Source organism: Populus nigra, chromosome 7 (genome assembly GCF_951802175.1).
Source record: "Populus nigra chromosome 7, ddPopNigr1.1, whole genome shotgun sequence".
Lineage (NCBI taxonomy): Eukaryota > Viridiplantae > Streptophyta > Magnoliopsida > Malpighiales > Salicaceae > Populus > Populus nigra.
The window spans coordinates 15,200,358-15,215,778 of record NC_084858.1 but is presented as its reverse complement, the minus strand read 5'-3'; the positions used below and the strand labels follow the sequence as shown (position 1 = coordinate 15,215,778).

The 15,421-nt window shown below is 34.7% G+C and overlaps 2 protein-coding genes across 9 annotated transcripts; one reads left to right on the top strand and one right to left on the bottom strand.

Moving 5' to 3' along the window:
- The first annotated feature begins 689 nt into the window (after positions 1 to 689).
- Positions 690 to 5,789, top strand: LOC133698500 (uncharacterized). 8 transcript variants are annotated; one of them, XR_009843150.1, is made up of 7 exons: positions 690 to 1,055; positions 1,438 to 1,571; positions 1,648 to 2,368; positions 2,745 to 2,937; positions 3,320 to 3,454; positions 3,724 to 3,818; positions 5,512 to 5,789. XR_009843150.1 is itself a non-coding variant. In XM_062121446.1 (5 exons), exons 3-5 carry the CDS (start codon positions 2,102 to 2,104, stop codon positions 3,343 to 3,345), a joined length of 504 nt encoding a protein of 167 aa, XP_061977430.1. In that variant the 5' UTR covers positions 690 to 1,055; positions 1,522 to 1,571; positions 1,648 to 2,101; the 3' UTR covers positions 3,346 to 3,709. The 8 variants fall into 8 exon arrangements, 4 of the variants coding, with proteins under 4 accessions (XP_061977430.1, XP_061977427.1, XP_061977429.1 ...); XR_009843148.1 differs by having other exon boundaries at positions 3,320 to 3,472; XR_009843149.1 differs by having other exon boundaries at positions 3,724 to 5,789.
- A 1,080-nt stretch (positions 5,790 to 6,869) lies between these two features.
- Positions 6,870 to 15,072, bottom strand: LOC133699850 (uncharacterized protein At5g03900, chloroplastic). The gene is made up of 14 exons (XM_062123343.1): positions 14,564 to 15,072; positions 13,560 to 13,667; positions 13,359 to 13,459; positions 13,164 to 13,247; positions 12,770 to 12,845; positions 12,612 to 12,677; positions 11,834 to 11,920; positions 10,488 to 10,553; positions 10,111 to 10,253; positions 9,944 to 10,030; positions 9,795 to 9,861; positions 8,727 to 8,870; positions 7,706 to 7,866; positions 6,870 to 7,220 (listed from the first exon to the last, which is right to left on the bottom strand). The coding sequence occupies exons 1-13, from the start codon at positions 14,945 to 14,947 to the stop codon at positions 7,723 to 7,725; spliced, it is 1,557 nt and encodes a 518-aa protein (XP_061979327.1). The 5' UTR covers positions 14,948 to 15,072; the 3' UTR covers positions 6,870 to 7,220; positions 7,706 to 7,722.
- Positions 15,073 to 15,421: the final 349 nt, after the last annotated feature.

Genomic DNA, 15,421 nt, shown 5'->3' with positions numbered 1-15,421 from the left:
ATTTTATATATCTATATATATATATATATATATGTATGTATGTATTGCGATGAGGTCTCTTTGTCTGAGGATGTCCTCTGCATATGCTTTTTGTAGATAGAAGAGCTCTAGTTAATGAAATTACAAGATGAAGAGCCACATACATTGTTGTTTACACATTCAAGCACAGCAACAGTTCGATGTTAATGAATAGTGTTGGGATTCGGCGAGCACGTAGTTGCCCTCTTCTAATCATTGTCTAGTTTAATTAGCCTCACATAATCAATATTGATATCATACTAGTGCTGTAACTGAGAGGCTTCGAATTCAATAGCACATAGCCACATTTTCACATATAGTTTCACTAATACTTTGTTCGATATCGTGACTACTTTAGTTAAATAAGTTGTGTAATTGTGTTTTAAATTTTGATTTTATAAAAATTAAAATAATATTTTTTTATTTATATAAATTGATTTTTTTATTTATTTTGCATGTAAAAAACTCTTTTATGACATTTTTAATTAAATACATATTATTTTTAATTTATTTTTTAAATTTATAATTAAAAATATTTTTAAAAAAATTATTTTTGCTTACAACACAGACATAAAATCTATGATATCAAATTAAACATCATTGAGATTTTGTGATAGTTTTTTATGTTAAATAGTGCTTCTTGATAAATACAAGGTACTTAAAGCTTATAATTTTTTACCAAAAAACCTCAATCCATGTTTTCCCTTTCCTTCTTTCTCCTCTACCTTTTTGCATCATCTTCATCCTCTGAAAAAACCATATCTATTAACTTCAAAGAGAGAGGGAGGAGGATAAGTTTGCAAAAAGCCATTTCTACTTTCCATCTGTATCGTGTCTTCCACTTTCTTCACTCGTTAGCTTCCATTAAAGCCGTTTATTCAAGCTTATCATTGTTTAAAGGTGCAACCTTTAAGCTTTTTTATGTAAACTTTTGTGTTGGGGTTTTTTAGGCTCGATAAAATGGCATCAAGTTTTCATGAATGGGAATCTGACCCTTTATTCTCAGCTGCTGAAGTAGTTCAAGACTCTTCTGACAGGTTAGATTTCACAATAATTTGCCACTTTTTTTCTGTTTCTATTTAAAGCTGAGAACTTTTGTTTGATTTTGTATGCGCTTGATTGGTTGGCGAACGAAAAGATTTCATTTTTATTAATTATTAAGCTGCTTTTGAAGATTTGGTTTCTGGGTTCTTTGTAAAATTTATCTTTTATTGGCTGGTTTGTGTTTTTTAGCGTGAATTTTCTTGTTTACTTTAATTCCTAGTACATTATGTTCTCCAAGGTTAGATTTGGCTATTTACTTTTATTCCTATTTCAAAACTCATTGTGGTAATGTTACTATTGTCTAGAAAAATTAGAATGAACTTTTTGGTGGCATTTCATTGAGTATAAATCTAATTGAGGTACTGCTAGTGTTAGGCTCTAGTTCGGTTCGAGTTATTTTGTTCTTTTGAAGTCTCGTTCAAAGCGAACATCCTGACCCAAGATTCCTTTCGTCGATAGAATATCATAAGCGTGATCTTGCAACCGTACTTGGAACTGCGAAATGGCAGGTATTTGCTGATGTAGAAGCTTCTTGCTTTTCATTTTCTGGTTTTCTTTGTCTGATTCTGGTTTTTGCCCTGACAGTTGGAAGATTTTGAAAGAGCTGCTAACTCATCGATCATAGGAAACAAATCTCAAACCAGAGAAGATGTCATTTCCGGACATAGGCAGTTTATTATGGCCATTAGGGAACATATAAATGAAGTGGAGAAAGGTGTAAAGGGCCCTTCAATGGGTGATTCCATGAGAAATGACCATGAAAGAGATTTATTAGCATCATTTCTTACAGGAGGAAATCCCAAAGAACATTTAAATCATTATGAAATGGAAGAAAGTAGCTCTTTGAGAAGATTCCTTGATCCAAACTTGTCCAAACTTGGGTTCTAGTTTAACGGATAATGAAATTGTTGAACATGACAGCAGAGAATTTTAGAGGGTAAGAATTAATGGAGTTGGGCATGCTGAGCATTATCTTGACTCTGCAAATGAAGATAAAAGAAATATTGGTTCGCATTACACCACCAGAATAGGCTCAGATATGATGAACTCTCTGCCAGAGAACTCTCATGAAAGGCATGGTGGTGGTGATCACTGGGACCTAGAAGCCAATGAAGCCAAATCTAGGAGCTTCTTCCATGAGATCAAGTCAAGAGCGACATACAGCATTATGTTCTTCTTTGGTTTCTTGATCAATCTATGGTCTACCCATAGGAACAGAATTGCAAGGAACTATACAAAGAGGTTGAAAGATGGAGAGAAAAATAGGCATTCGCCTACTTACACTGAATCTTCTCATTCTGCACAGGTACTTGGATGATCCATGTTAATGCTGCTCTAAAATTTGTTTCCAGATTTATAACTTTTTTTTTCAGGTAAGAGTCCATTTCTCTGGAATTGAAGCATGACACCTATATGAAAAGCTGTCCCAACTCCCAATCAAGGATTTTTCTTTTTTTTTTTCTTATTCACAGAGCATGCAACTTTTTATTGTTTCTTAGTCTTTAAGAGTTAGAAATTACATGCATGTCCAGAGGATATACCACACAACAAAGTCTGATATCCTATATTTACAAGAACATATTTAAGCATGATTGGAGAACTTGGTATGCTAGTGACAATGTCTCTTCCCTATCAGTCATGTACAAGCTATAGATGATTATCAGTTTGCTTTTCTTTTGCAGGTCCAGCGTCTAGGACTAATGTTAGGATCTGGATACAGAAGCTTCCAGGGAATATGCTTTAGGTTGCAATCAGAAGTAATGCTCCTGGGTAGCTACCTTGGTGCAAGATATCAAAGATTTCTCTTTAGTTTTGAGTTTAATCGACATTCAATGAAAATTATATTGACAGCCATTCTTACCCTCATATTTTTGGGTAAGTCAACTTTGCACTGTGAATTTCTGTGCCTTTTTTTCCCTCTTCTTGGTGTTTGTAATAGTCAATCTTAACTTTTAATTATTTACCATATCAACTTGAGAAAGGTAACGCCTGAAATCTTTTCTCTTAATCTTAACTTCTGCCTTCTCTAGCACGAGTTGCTTGAGTTTCCTTGAACAGGGGATGGCTTCTACCTGAAATAGTGGAAACTCAAACTACATAACGATTACTATGTTGGAACATTCTCTTTCTATTGTAGCACATTATTATAGACATTTAGTACAACTGTTCTACACAAACAATTGGGAGGATAGACAATCTGTGAATATGACAGGATTCTTGTTAAATTAATTTACTTGGAATTATGCTCTTGATGCAGGTATATTGGTGTCCAGAATTGCTTGAAGACAGTCATTTGCTGCTAATAGTCTGCGAACAGTTGAATGTCCTGACCATCAAATATTGCATGGTCGCAAATACAATTTTATGTCTTGCTGACCGAAATGTGCAACTGGTAATGATTGTTGAAAAGGTGAATTTGCTGGTCATGTCATGACAATTGGTTTCCACTGGTTTTTTTAATTTGGACAAATTGATATTTTATTAATTTATAGGGTTTTTCAGATTTTTCTATAAATAGTAAGTCGTGTCTGGTATTGTCAGGTGGTTATCTGTTAGACAGAGAGACTACATAAATACAAAATTAGAGCTAGCATTCTAGGCATGACAATCCTTTACTTCTAAATAGAGATTTATGAGATTTTTCATTGATGGTTCGTGTAGATTTCTGTTGGAGCCCGGACAATTGGATAACTTGTTGTTTGCGACAACCCAACCTTTAAAGAATTATTTAAAGTCGAAGAAGAACAGATCTTCAGGTAATAAATTTCCAAACAACGCTAGATTTGTTTAATAGAATTCTAGGGATTCATGAATAATTTTGTTTTATTGTTTCTGTTGCGTGTATGATATTCGAAAAACCCAACAATTATATCATCAGGAAGGGAAGGCTTTATTGAGTACTGTAACTAATTCAATCATTGAAGTATTTAAAAAACTCATATAAACAAAAAATCTCAAATAGCCTTGATCATGAGACATAATTGTCACTATAAACAAGAACCAAAATTCCAACCGTAGTAATTAATATTAACAAAATAGAAGTAAGTGGGTCAATCAAGGGCCCGAACTCTTAAAGAAAAATCATTGTTGATGGTCCAAGACCATATATATTGATAAATTCCTTGATAAATGGAATTGCTATTTATTTGATGAATAAATAGATAGGTCGAAAAAACCATAACTATACTTAACAATAAAACACTGGGAAAAGCCTATATTGCGTCTTTTGTTGATTAGGTGATGCCCGGATTTGAACTAGGAAAAAAGGATTTGTAGTCCCCCGCCTTACCACTCAGCCATGTCGCCAAGGCAATTGAAATAAAATATAGATGAAAATACCACCTTCTTTTTTTTCTTACTAAACTTTTTTTTTTTTTGTACTTGCTTGACCAATCTTATAGTGTGTTTGACAGTGTGGTTGCGGGTGCTTTTCAAATAGCTTTTCGTGCCGAAATACATGCCAATGATGTTTTTTTATTTTTTAAAAATTATTTTTGACATCAACACATCAAAACGATTCAAAAAGTACAAACCGTACTTAATTTTAGCAAAAAAAAATAATTAAATTTTGATGAAACGCAGTTACAAACGCAATGCCAAACGGTGTGTTAGTATTCTAGAGTCGGCATGTACAATTAAAACTTGACCTCATTTTAGGCATGGTCTGTGTTTTTAATTATTGTGTTTCTTCACAATAATTATGATGATAATTATGAATTTTTAGGGTTTTAATTTTTTTAGCTGCCACCTAGAACAGCTGCTCTTTCTTTCCCTCAATTTTTTCCCTCTGAAACAAAAGTCACTCATGCTATCAAGCCTCCTCCTTTCACTGTCAAACTCCTCCATTAGCCCACAGCAGCTCCATCTTCCACCCATGACAGCCACCATAAGATAGCCCTCCCTGAACTCCTCTACCAATAGCCATAGCAGCTACTGAAACCAACACCACCAATTGCTACTTCCATTAGCCTCTCAACAGCCACGGTTCGGCCTCTTTACCACACCAAAGGTCATTTATCTTCCTCTCCCAGCCACGGTTTTCACCACCATAAACCACCTTCCAACTGTAATCTGCACTAGTACAGTAATTGTGACCATCAGTCCAGCCACTCCTCCATTTGTCCATCTCCTTTTCTCCTCAATCCCACCGGGACTACCATTGACAGCCAAGACCATCTTCTTCCCTCTTCCCCGTGACAGCCTCCATAACAGTATCAGCATCACAACAGCCCACAAACAAACTCAACCTTAACCCAGCACCGCCATTCTTCCTCTCGTGACCAACCACTGATTTCAACCGACCTCCTAACTACCACGTGATGAACAGTAGCAAAATCAGTAGAGAGAGACGAAACCAAGAAAAAGAAACGAACTCGTGAGGAAGAAAAGAGAGGCAAATCTGGAGAGAAATAAAAACAATTGTTTTGTGTTGATTTTCTTGTTTCGTAGGTGGCGGTAGCTTTCACCTCCAGCACAGGAAGAAAGAACAAGAAGGCATTTCAGATCCACACATTTTTCCATTTCACCGGTGACGGTGGCATGTGAGACCTACACAGCGTTACTGCTCCCCCGTATTCATTGCATTCCAGCAGCTTCTCTGACTACTTGGACCCTGTCCAAAAGGTGTTCTGCAAATTCTGGGATGATTTTGTCATGTGTAAACTTGTGTAATTTTTGGGTGTGTGAGTTAATTAGTAAAAGAGATGGGTGTGTGTTGCATGGTTTTATTTTTAGCATTTGTTAAAATAAATAAAAAAAGGAAAATACCATAAAAAAATTTCAACCATTAATTTTTTTAAAAAATACTTGGATCATGACCAAGCTTAAAAAAAAATTATCTCTTTACAAAATTTAGTTTTTAATTCCCATGTTTAACATGGAAAAATAAACAAAAAAATCTCTGTTTTTTGCATGTTTTAGTGTTAAAAGAAATTGCTTGTGTTCTTAGCATTAAAAAAATGTGTTTTTATTGCATGCATTTTGTGAGCTTGATAACAAGTTTATGAAGCTTGTTAAAAGCTTAGTCTAAATAAAATGGCTCATTGTATGTATATTTTTTTAAAAATTATTTTAAAATAGCCGGGCTCAATGTTTATTCTTGCTAATTTTGCATCTAGTGTCTATTTTAAAACTTAATCCAAGAATGTTTTAGTTAAATGGATTCATGATAAGTATCAATTTCAGTATTTATTAATGTCAAAGTTTTTGGTATTTATAGACATCAAAGTTAAAAAATATCAACACTGGTCTTTATTAACAGTAGTTAGAAATATTATAAATAAAATATTAATAATATAATACAATAACCTATAGTAATTTAAAATAAAACTAGCAATAAGGTTTGTTTGTTTAAGGTAAGATGTTTTAGAGGTTATAATAATATCTTTTTAGCATAATTAGTATCTTGTCATATAATTTCTAATTGATTTTTTAATCGAAGACAATTTCTTTCTAAAAATAAAATGTTAAATATCTATTTTTTTATATATATAAAAATCTACACAACGTGCGAGCACGCATGTCCTCAATCCAACAAAAAGGGTAAGGCTGTGCACGCGCAGACTCCTTGGCTATTGGAGGGAGCTGCACTGATCATAAGCAAGTTGAAAACCAACTCTCACTTCATGGATAGCAGTACGGTTGAGGATCAAAATGTCTTATGGAGATGTTATTTTAATGTATTGAGATTAACAAATCCTAGAAACTGCTCCCTTTCACAGCAATTATGGTTGGATTTGATTGCTTTCTGATACCTGCGACACAAATTTTCAAAACATTCTGTATTCCATATCTCCATAGAGGATTCATTGCGTTTCAATTTGTATTTTACTTATTTTCCCCTTTCTCATAATATCATCTTTAATTCAAAACAATAATATATGTACAAGGAAGTAAGCTTGAGCTTCGTTATCCAAGAATTTTATCTTGGTAAAAATGTCACTGAAGAAAACTGCAACTATTGTACGAAGTCATTGCCATCCTGCTGCCATGCCAGGAGACTGTTGATCCTTGCTCATACAAATGCAAACGTCACCACGACAGCATAGGGCTTCCAATTGACTTCAACTGTCAATCCCAAAAAATAACTTCCACTTGGGAGGCTATGCAAAGCAGAGACACTTTGATGCACTCTGAGATTATTAATACAAGCTCGAGCCCTGGAAACATGAATACTTTCAGTACTTGGAAAAAAGCATACAAAGCACTATCAGCTGGCATTTTCTCCAAGATCTATTACTTAACATCGTTAGCAACATATAGACTCAGTGCCCTGGTAATAAAACGCATGCCGAGTAACCAATTTGTTATGTTAGGATAGTTGAGTATTTTTCATATTAAGGAGATTCCTGAAGATGCTCAAATTCATGCACTTAAATTATCCAAAAGGACTAAATTACAAAATCAGACTTAAAAATGCATGACTAGATGTGCCCTCCCTCCCTTTGATTTTAGAAGCTTGATTTCCAGACACCACCACTCGCTTTGTTATGTAGCCTCTTCAGTTAAATCCCATCCAAATTGTTAGTGAAACATGCTATTTATACTTTGTATGTTGACCTGATTAGATTTAACAAACTTGAAAATAAAAATGTTATTAAATTCCTTGAGGTGAGACCAAATGTAGAATCATGTGAAAATTTACCAAACAATAGCCCATTCTCAATCTGACTTCTCAATCTCTCGGAATCTCTGATCCCATTCTCGGGCCTCAACATCTTGCTCAATTATGTCCTTGTCAGTGGTATAGACAATGCGATCCTGCCCTATGACTGTTTTTTGGGCCATATCCCGAGCACTTAGAATCTGGCAGGCAACAAGATGAAAAGAATTATTTCCTAATGGATTTCATGCACACTAAACAAGTATGTTGTAGAAATAGCAGCGAATCTGTCCTCAAGAATTTTGTAACAACGTCATCAGAGAGATCCAACACTCGATTATTGGGAGCAAGTTGAATAAACAAGCTCTTGCAAGAATGTAGTGAAATCACAAGATATCATAGAAAGTGGCAATAATTGCCAAAGGATGAGAAACCTAAATATCAAGGTCAAATGATCACAAGCAATTTTTCCAACTCATGTATTTTGAAGATATGATGCTAGAGACTTTCGGGCCATTTTCCTTTCGCTTGCATAAATCTAAATATAATATTTCATAAACAAATACATGTTGAGAAAAGTAACCAATACTTGATTAATTTGAATTTGATGAACCGCTATATACCATGCAAGAAGAACTAAACTGCAGAACTACCATTTGTTACCAAAAAGAGTTCTGCTATGTATTTGCTAACCAAAAATGACATTGTTTTAATAATAATGTTGACCAAAAGATACCATAACATTGAAGGCACTAGAAAAGGAGGGAGGATGTAAAATAAAAACATGCCACTAGATTGGATGCTTCAGCAACCAGCCGACACCTTGCAAGCCCAAAGGGTTCTTACAGTCGGGCAAGTTGAGGATTGATGCCATGAAGACTAAAGCCAAGTCATGACAAAGGATTAGAAACTAGGGTCTCTAGTCATTTGGTCTATCTAGTATTCACAACAGAAAATTGTTAAATCACCCAATGACAAAGCACGAGTTTTAAGTTTGAAATAGCATTCACAATCAACTATAAATGCAAAAGTGCAACGTACAAAAAGCATTTCAAGTGGCTACCTTCCGCCTCAGTGAAATATCAGGTAACTCAAGCATTTGAGCACATTGCTCCCTTGCTCTGTTTCTAGTTTCTATTTCAGCATTCCTTTGGAGAACGAGGAACCAGCGGATCAATGGAATTGCAAAGAAAGAACCAGCATATATCTGCAAGTTTTATTATTGGTAACTATTTAGACAAAAGCTGCTAGACGTAATCAATAATATTGAAGCACCAAGTACCTAATCTTTCTAACTTATATTGGATAGAGTAAACAAAGAACTTAAAAAACTAGAATCATTATCATTAAGTATTGAAAGTACCAAGAGCCTAATGTTTCCAGCTTATATCGGAATACAGTTGACACTCAAAAAGATAGATCTAGAAATCATCAGGATGATAAAGCTTAGTTTTTGCAAGCCTTTGGAAAATAAGTTGGCGAGCAGACCAAAAAAAATACTGAAGCCCAGAACCATTGATGAGTTCTTATAATGGGATTGAGAGAATTTACAATACTGCATCTTTCTTTACCAATACTCTTCAATTTATAGCCAACAAAATCATTTTGTTTAGAGGTGTGCAAAATAATAAGAGGACTGAATAACACAGAAATTATGGCTTAAAAAATCAATCCATGAGAAAACAATCCATAAATACGTAAGATAAACTGAACATGCATTTTTTTCATCTACCAGGCATGCTTTGTGACCCTAACTAGGTCTTAGGTTTATCAAGTTCATGTAGCAGCTTCACAATGATGCTAGTCAGCATCTCTATTATAGTTTTTGATAAAATACATGTAAAAGAAGCGAATAGTTTTATTCTACTTTCTAACACACTGCCTTAAATGAAAACTTTGAGGGCTTGAAACTTGCCCAAGCTAGTTAGAAGAGAGAACAGGATGATGAGATTTGAACTCATGACCGTTTAGTCATCAAGGCCCTGATGCCATGTTAAATAATCATCTTAACCCAAAAGCTTAAGCTGTTAGGTAAGGTCCTAAGAATAATTTTATTTTACTCTCTAACAATACATAACTAATCTGTAATTGACTGCAATTTATTTATTTGCAAAGAAACATTAAAAAATACCTGAAGTAGAGGAAATATGCTAGAAACAAATTTAATGAATCCTCCATTTTGTGCAATGGCCATGTCCCTTCAAATCAAGAGATAAGTGGAGACTTTAGAGAGATGAAACATAAATACACCAAGAAACATCAATTCTCAAGAAACCATACTGTAACATTGTTCCAAGAATGATCACTCCAAATAGATTAAGCCCGCCCAACCCAATGGCCATTGCTCTCTCTGATGAACTTGTCTTACTGCAAAAGGAAACTTCCCAGATCAAGGAACTTAATAACACAGACGACATTTATGTGGCAAGAACTAGCAAAGGAGGAACCTGAATTGCCATGTTTTCTCTCTGAAAAACTTCCCAACCCCTCCAACCCAATCTGCCCATCGTTTACCCACATATTCCTTCCTCCCACTCCTTTTAGAAGAAGCTGTACGCTGAAGTGAAGGGAATTGATACAGAATATTTCCCTACATGATGAGCAGTTTGGATAAAAGTGTAAGTGGAATCTTCTCACACTAGCACAACCAGGTACAAAAATCCCACCCTTTATAACAAGACATTCTTCGAACATGGATGCCAATTATAATGCATACAAGTAAAGCAAGAACTTTCATTGTTGTCTTATTCATTGATATACAAATATGAAAAAAATTCAGCAATGAACTCTCCTATTTCATTAATCATCACATTAGTTTTGATACCTCTTCATCAATTTCTGGCTTTCCATCAAACCGTAGAAGAACTGGTAAGATGTATGATTCATCACTCTGAACACAAGAAGAAAAAAAGGTCATATAGCCAAACTGAAAACAGCAAATAACACGGATGCAAGGAGAATGTAGAAACTAAACTGGTACAGTCTTCAAAAGGTCAATTAAATGTGATCAATCAGAACTCTATAAAAATACTGACAAGAAGTTCTGAATGAAATCCAGATGATTTTTTTGAATGGGTTGGAGAAGGGGGGCTAAAAGCCCCAAACCCTGCCCTAACGGCACACCCCCCCCCCCCCCCCCCCCCAATTTCTTACTTTTAATCTCTTTTTCACAGTGATTCAACAACAAAATTGAAGACTAATGGAAATCCCCCTAGGTTGATGAAGTGTAGGGATTTGAATTTGATTCAGCAGTTTTGGAGATTTTACCATTTTTATGTAATTTCATGACTGTAATTTTCACTTTTGGATTATATAAATTATTCTCAATATTTATTTTTTACCCAGTCTATTCCAAATAAGTTCTGTGCATCTGATTATGAAACAACAGACATAATCTAGAAAATTTCTAAACAAGTAACATGAGTCATTTGAAACCCAGAATCCAATTTCCTTGGCTAACTGATTGGTTTTGATTTATAATCAGGCATTCACTTTCAAGCTGTGTACAATTTAAACTGTTTGTTAATCCCTTAATTTCTGTAGAGCACATTCCAAAATTTTGTTTTTACACTGTTAAAAAGATATTTGGTTTTCATATTTTATATTTGTTTAAAATTTTCCCTTTTTGAAAACAGAAAAATGACAAGGAAATGATATGGTCAAAACAATTTCTTTAGATTAGACTTTAGTGAATAATTTATAAAACAACAAGGATATAAACTCTACATCCACATAAAAACAAGCACCTTGAGTGTTTTCAACTGTAAAGATTTTAAAAAGTACGAATGAAAAGCATTCCAAATGGTTGAAAGAACTATTGGGTACAAGGAGCAGGATATATAAGCAGGAAAAAAAAAAGATGTTACTTTCCATGAAACAAATATAAGATAATGAAACCAAGACTACGCATGCATGTTGAGGGAAACAGCTTGGAGTTGGGGAATTACAAATGTAACCAGTATACAAGGCTATTTCTGGTTGTTTCCCTAACTTTTGAATAGGTAACGTGAAATTTCAAACTGATAATGGCCAATCTGGGTATGAATTTGAAAGAAAGTAATCATTGTGAATTCAAGGGCAGAAATAACAAGGTCAACAAATAAAGATGACGAACTACATTATCATGCGAGGTAGATAAAATAAAATTTATGTATACATGTATATGCATACCATATCCTCAGTAGTTTTCAAATCAAGAAACGGTGCTAGTTCTTCAGCAGCAACAACACCACCATTAGAGGAAATATATTGTCCAATCTGTAAATATGTTCCAGAACAAAACAATATCCATAAATTCCCGCTCTAGTTTATTGTCTTCCTTGAGAATAAACCACTAGGACTGTTACTAGTTCAAAGACAATAAGGAAAGGATCCAACATCAAAAAAAAATCCAAAAAAGAAAAAGAAAAAAACAATTGCTACCATCAACCAGAGAAATTGCAAAGAAACTAACTTCTCTCCAAAACTGTCCTTTTTAGAAGATGACACATAAAACAAAAACTTCTAATCCTTGTCCATATCAAACTTGTAGTCAAGTATTAGTGTGAACCCTCAAATGTAAACCTTGGCCAAAAATGATTGTGTGCCAAGATGAAACTTGCCAGGTCAATCATATGGATCTTATACATGAAAAAAAAATGTGTGCCAAGATGTCATCAAGATTCAAGACATTTGATTTAATTGATTCACACAACTAAATGAATTTTTTGGAGAAAAAAAAAAGAACAGGATAGATGGCCAAATTAACGGATCAAAATATGTACCAAGCATATGAAAAGAATGTGAATCACAGACAACAGGCATGGAAGGCAGCCAGGCAATAAAAAAAAAGGTAGAAATGATAAAATGAGAAAGCTAACAGAAATTGAAGTGAAAAAGTTTCACCAATGAGATGAAAAACAATATGTTGAAAAGCAACGGACCACTGAACTCAGTACTGAAGTATTACCAACTTCCACCTCTCTTCTTCAATTCCTTGATTTGGATCACCATCACCAAATACGAATGAGAATACCTAAACGACAGCAATTCATGAAATTTGTTGTCTTTCCAGGAGGTGAGAGTAACCAGAGAAGAAATTAGACATGAAGCAAGTTTTTCACTTACAGATTCGATGAAGTTCATTTTGTCACCACCATCTGTTCTTAGTTGTCTTCTCCTATAGTAATATGGATCCCAGTACCTAACAAGAAATAGGAGGGCAAAGGATTCAGCTGAAGTGTGTTCTTTACATGCATAAGAGCACGAGTTATATATAGTTGACATTTGAATGATAGTGTAGAATTTAGAAAATAAAAAAATAATCCAACTTTTAGCTAGCCAAACACATATTATCTAATTTTGGATCGACCAAAATTACAATCTCCAAATAGATGCTTGTAAACTGTGATACCAAAATTTAAACTGTGTAAGCTGATTCGTGACTGACTCCCATTCTATAAATGCCACTATAAATGCCATGACATAACAAGTCAGATTTATGTCAATTCAGAGAACATACCAAAATAGATCGGTAGGACTTAAGTAAAACGTAAATCCTGTATCAAAGGATCTGCTTCTTCGTCTTCCACGATCATTTTCATCACTGTAACCAAGAATGCCAGTGTCACTGCCTTTGCCATCAAAGAAAGCTACTAATAGATACTTGCTATGGAACAAAAATTGCAATTTCAAGTGTAAGAGTCAAAAAAAATACCGACTACTTGAAAGAATAGCAATTATTGTGGTATAAACAATCACTATTGAAGCAATTAGAGCTGTCCCAAAAGAAACCCTGATGACATACTCAGCTGCAGCCTGTTATGGATACAAAGTAGCACAGGCCTAAGTACACGTTATATGATTAGTAATCTTTCTATTCCTAAATATCAATTCTGAACACAAAAGGGTTCCATACCTTTCCCTTCTCAAATAAAGGTTCAAATTTTAGCCTTAATGACTTTGCAGCAAGCTTTGAGCGATAATCCTTTGGAAAAACATAAAGCACATCACCTTCATCCGAAACCTGTTGAGACCATCTTGAAAACAATTGCACTCATGAAATCAAGAACTTCAAATTGATACACATAAAAGTAACAACCAATTAACAAGCTTCTCCCAAATTCTAGATTCACCAAAAAAAAATTGCAATAAGAAAAATCAATACTTTCAAACTGAGACTCCTGCTTTCAACTTAATTTCACAATCTTGAGCTTCACTCTAATACTGTTCGTTTTCTGTATAGTTTCCAAAGTGTCTAGTACAATCTGCCACAGAATCTAATCATCAACAAAGAAAGGCAACAGCTGCTTACCCAGTACATCAATTACGTCATTCTACACTAAAACTACATAAACCCACCAGACAATCAACCACCCCTGTAGTTCTACAACTATTAAGCCTATCCAATAACATTTGCATATAAGCACATGCTTCATATGTACACATGAAAATGTACATCTTCTACATACTAACCTCAACCCGGTCCCGAGAATCAATAGCTCGTTCTAGAAATAATCAAGCATTCAACAAATTCTTGCTTCAATTTTTCTTATTAACTTTTGACTCCACAAAAAATCATATCACTAAGAGTTGTTTAACTTCAATCCATATGTTACTTGGAAATTTTCTACAATGTCGTTTGTCTAATCCAATGCCATCGCTTCTCTTTCACAAGTGGGTGATCACAACAGTTGCAACTTCAACTTGCTTGAAAAAGTTGCGACTAAGGTTACATTTTTTGCAACATTTTGGACCGGAATATCGCAAAGTTTCTTGAGCGAGAATTGTAAAAGCTCGCTTGCAAAAGAATCGCAATGCCATCAAAAACACGAGCAGTCAAAACCCTAACTAACTCTTAAAGCAACTGCCTTTCTCATTGCTTGAGAAAAAAGAAATAAAAGAGAATGTTTTTTTTGATACCTCTAAAAACCCATCAGTATCAGAAGCGAGAGCTTGAAGGGCCTTTTGAGCTTCATTCAACTTAAGCCCAGCTCGACTGGCAACATCACCAATAGTAACCCTACCACCACACGCATCAACAGCTTCCATGGCACGGTTTCTGACATCAGAAGGTAACTTATCAGTCTCCACAACACTTCCAGGCCTAATTCCCATGGTTTTTGTAACATCAGCGGTTGCTTTGACAGAAAATCCAATGGGGGTCTTAGGGCTTGGAGATTTGAAGGAAAGTTTATGGAGTGTTTGGGTTTTGAGGAGCAAGGAATCAGGTGGTTTGAGACGGACAGGTGGTATTGCAGTGAAAATTGAAGGGGAATATGAAAGGGGGGTGGATATTGAAGCCATTTTTGTGCGGAAATGAGAGTGCCTCTTTTTGTGCTGTAAAGGGGAGGTGTTGGAGTGTGAGGCTGTGTGGTGTGCTGCGAGGGAGAGAGGAGACGATGATGTTGTTTTTTCCTTTTCTTTTCTTTTTTTTTAATTGATCAGGATAAAGATATGGTCAAACCTCATGTTAGTCTCCGAACTATAACTCAAATTTTAACCGAGTACTAAGAGAAATTTGGTCTCATGCAAGATTAAAAAAAAAAATAGTATTAATTCAATGATTTCAATCTTCAATTTTCCTAACAAAACAGTGTTGTTTAATGGAGATGGACAATCAAACATGAGATTCAATTGAATATTTTCTGAACTTTTAATGATTGAATAGAGAAAAAATATGTTTCAGGACTCATCCAAGAATACTTGTCTAGTTGGGATGGCTTAATTAAAATTTAGCCAAAAATATTCTTATGAAGATATTTTTTATGTACGAAAAGT